The following is a 2,614-nucleotide window of genomic DNA, read 5'->3' as shown; positions in this document are numbered from 1 at the left end:
CAGAGGACCGCAAGGGAAGGACGCTGGCAACTCGCCCGTCCGTCCGTCCATCCGTCGGTGCAGGCAGCGCCCCGGGCTCCGGACCGGCACCTGTGAGGCGCAGCGGGCCCCTCCGTGCGGAGGGGGCGGCGGGAAGCCTGCCCTGCCCGGGGCGCGCAGCCTGGGGCCGGGCGGGACCTCCCGGCCTGGGGCCAGCGCGGCCGGAGGCGCTTGCGGGTGCTGCTGCCGCCCGGGCAGCGCCGAGGCCGAGGCTGCGGGCGGAACGCGGGGGCACCGGCGAGCCGGGACACCCCGGGGACCCCGTGCGGGCCGGGGGGACTCGTGCCGCCTGCCTGCTGTCACCGAGTTTCTTCACCCGTTCGCCCGCCGTGCCTCTTTCAGGAAAGTTGCGGCTCTCCCCGGCACCAGAAGCCCTGGCAGCGCCGGGACGATTGAAGCCTCCCGCCTCGACAGCCCGTGCCCCAGAGGCAGGAGGCGATTTGCATGCGGACTTGTCGCTGGTAGTAGCCACTGCCCGTCAAGCCTGACGGACAAACGCCCCCCTCTTTCCGCCCCCCCGTCCCGGAAAGCCCCTCCCTCGCCCCCTCCCTCGCCGGCACCTCCTGCCGCCTGTCAGTCGGAGCGGAGCGCGGCGCGGGCAGCGGAGGCGGCGCGGCAACGGCGGAGAGCGGGCGGGAGAGGGAGAGAGAGAGCGAGGAGCCAAGCTCTCCCCTCCCTCTCTCCCTCCCTCTCTTCCTTCCTCCTCTCTCCCTCCCTCCCTCGCTCCTTCCCCTGCTCCCTCCCTCCGGTCTTTCTGCTTCTCTCTCCTCTCATTCTCGCTTTCCGTCTCACCCACCCCGATCTCCGTTTCTCTTCCCCTCTTCCTCCGTCACACGCGCACACACTCTTTCCCTTCTCCTTGTTTTTTTGTCATTTGACTTTGTATCTCAAGGCGGCCACCGGCTTCTCTATGAATCCTGTCTGTTGATCTGTCACCCTCCCTCCACCCCCGTCCCCTCCCAGCTCCACTCCTGTACCTGGAGCAAGGCAGGAGCGGCAGCCGAGCAGCATGTCCCGAAGGAAACAGAGCAAACCCAGGCAGATCAAACGTAAGTTTCCTGAGGGGGGCTCCCTCTAACAGACTTTTATTTATCTCGTTCTTGGGAGACGCGAGAGAGGTGGGTGTGGGGAGCAGTAGGGGGGTCCAGAATACGGACCGGTGATGAAACTTTGCTAGAGAGGCTGAGGATGGGGAGAGAGAAAAGGGGACGTGAGCGAAAGCCGGGAGCCGCTCCGACGCGGGTTGAGCAGGCTCCTCACCTCCTCACTGTCTCGGTTTTACTCGCTCCTTTGGAGCTCATGCTGCCGCCCCGTAGCCTGTTCAAACTATTGCTCCGTGTTTCGGAGTGGGATCGCCCATGTGTTTCCAAGTTGAACTAGCGCCGGCAGAGCACACAAACCAGCCTGCGAGCACCGTCCCTGCCACTCAGCAACTTTCTGCGCCTAGCGCGTGTGAACAGACCCATGCCGAGCCTGGGCTGCAGTAAGTACCAGAGGATCGCAGAAACTGCGTGCGAGGAAAGACGAGCACAAGTTCCCGCGGGGAGCCCGTGGGCAGCGCCGCGGCCCCGCCGTCCCCGGGCCCGCGGCCCCACGCGGCCCCCGCCGCCCACGCCCCTCGGGGCTCGCTCCGCACCCGCGCCGTGGGCGCGCACTCGCCTTTGCCGTTTTAGGGGGTTTAGCACTTCTGAGCTGTTTTCTGTGTTGAGAAACAGGTGTGCTGAAGGCTTTTAGTTGAAGATATGCTGCCTAGTAGTGCTCATAGTTCACTTCTCTTGCCTGTGGCACACGACAGTCTTATCTCCACAAACTTTTTGTGCTTTAGTTTATTCATCTGAGCAAGTCTAGCTGTCGGGACTAGAAGAAATGTCAGGCGTTTCCAAATAGGATCTATAAATACTTTTCTTATAAAATCAGCGGCACTGGTCTGATGTATTTTCATTGATGTTCTGTATTACAGAACTCCATTCAAAGTAACCATCATGGGACGTGGAGAAGCGCTTTCAGTAGTATTTTCCTTATTGATTTCTGACCTCAGAATGCTTATTGATAGCCTACTTCGGATGGAATATATGTTGCATTGGCAAACTGATTTATAAAAGAAGAAAATGAGCTTCATGTCGAATAAGATTGGTCATTGTAAAGTGTAAAGTAGTACTGGCTTGAATCCCTGCTTTGTAGAAATTATCTTTTCACTTCATAAATACAAATAACCATTACAGATTTAGTTTTCAGTTTAGTGAAGTAGCTTAATATATGGTTGAAACTTTTTGTGACATATTTTTCAGTTGAATATAATTTTGTGAATCAAGAAACTTTGATTTACTTTGGAAATTGATATTCCCAAATAAATATGCCATGTGCTTTTAAACTTATGCTTATCTTATTTGCTATTAATTTAAGTGGTATTGTTAGTTCTTTAAAATAATGTGTTTTATGTGATGTGATTATGAACATTATTTAGAAAGACTTTCTAGCCTGTGATTGATGTTTTGATTGTTAATAAATAATGTGAATTGATTGTGTGGCATAAACCTCATCATCTGATTTTGGTTCTGCATACTTTATCATCCTC

General features: G+C 55.5%; 1 protein-coding gene across 2 annotated transcripts in view; it reads left to right on the top strand.

Annotated features, from left to right (window-relative positions):
- Positions 1-667: 667 nt before the first annotated feature.
- The window catches only part of ZFPM2 (zinc finger protein, FOG family member 2), a 309,054-nt gene continuing 307,107 nt past the window's right edge, over positions 668-2,614 (top strand). For both annotated transcript variants that reach the window (XM_066547561.1, XM_066547553.1), the window contains exon 1: positions 668-1,088. In XM_066547561.1, coding sequence (XP_066403658.1) covers positions 1,049-1,088 — 40 coding nt within the window. In that variant the 5' untranslated portion in view covers positions 668-1,048. The remainder of the gene's footprint in view (positions 1,089-2,614) is intronic.

The sequence above is a fragment of the Molothrus aeneus genome, chromosome 1, assembly GCF_037042795.1.
Source record: "Molothrus aeneus isolate 106 chromosome 1, BPBGC_Maene_1.0, whole genome shotgun sequence".
In the NCBI taxonomy this organism is placed as follows: domain Eukaryota; kingdom Metazoa; phylum Chordata; class Aves; order Passeriformes; family Icteridae; genus Molothrus; species Molothrus aeneus.
Note: the sequence above shows the minus strand (reverse complement) of the source record. Positions and strands in the feature narration are given on the sequence as shown.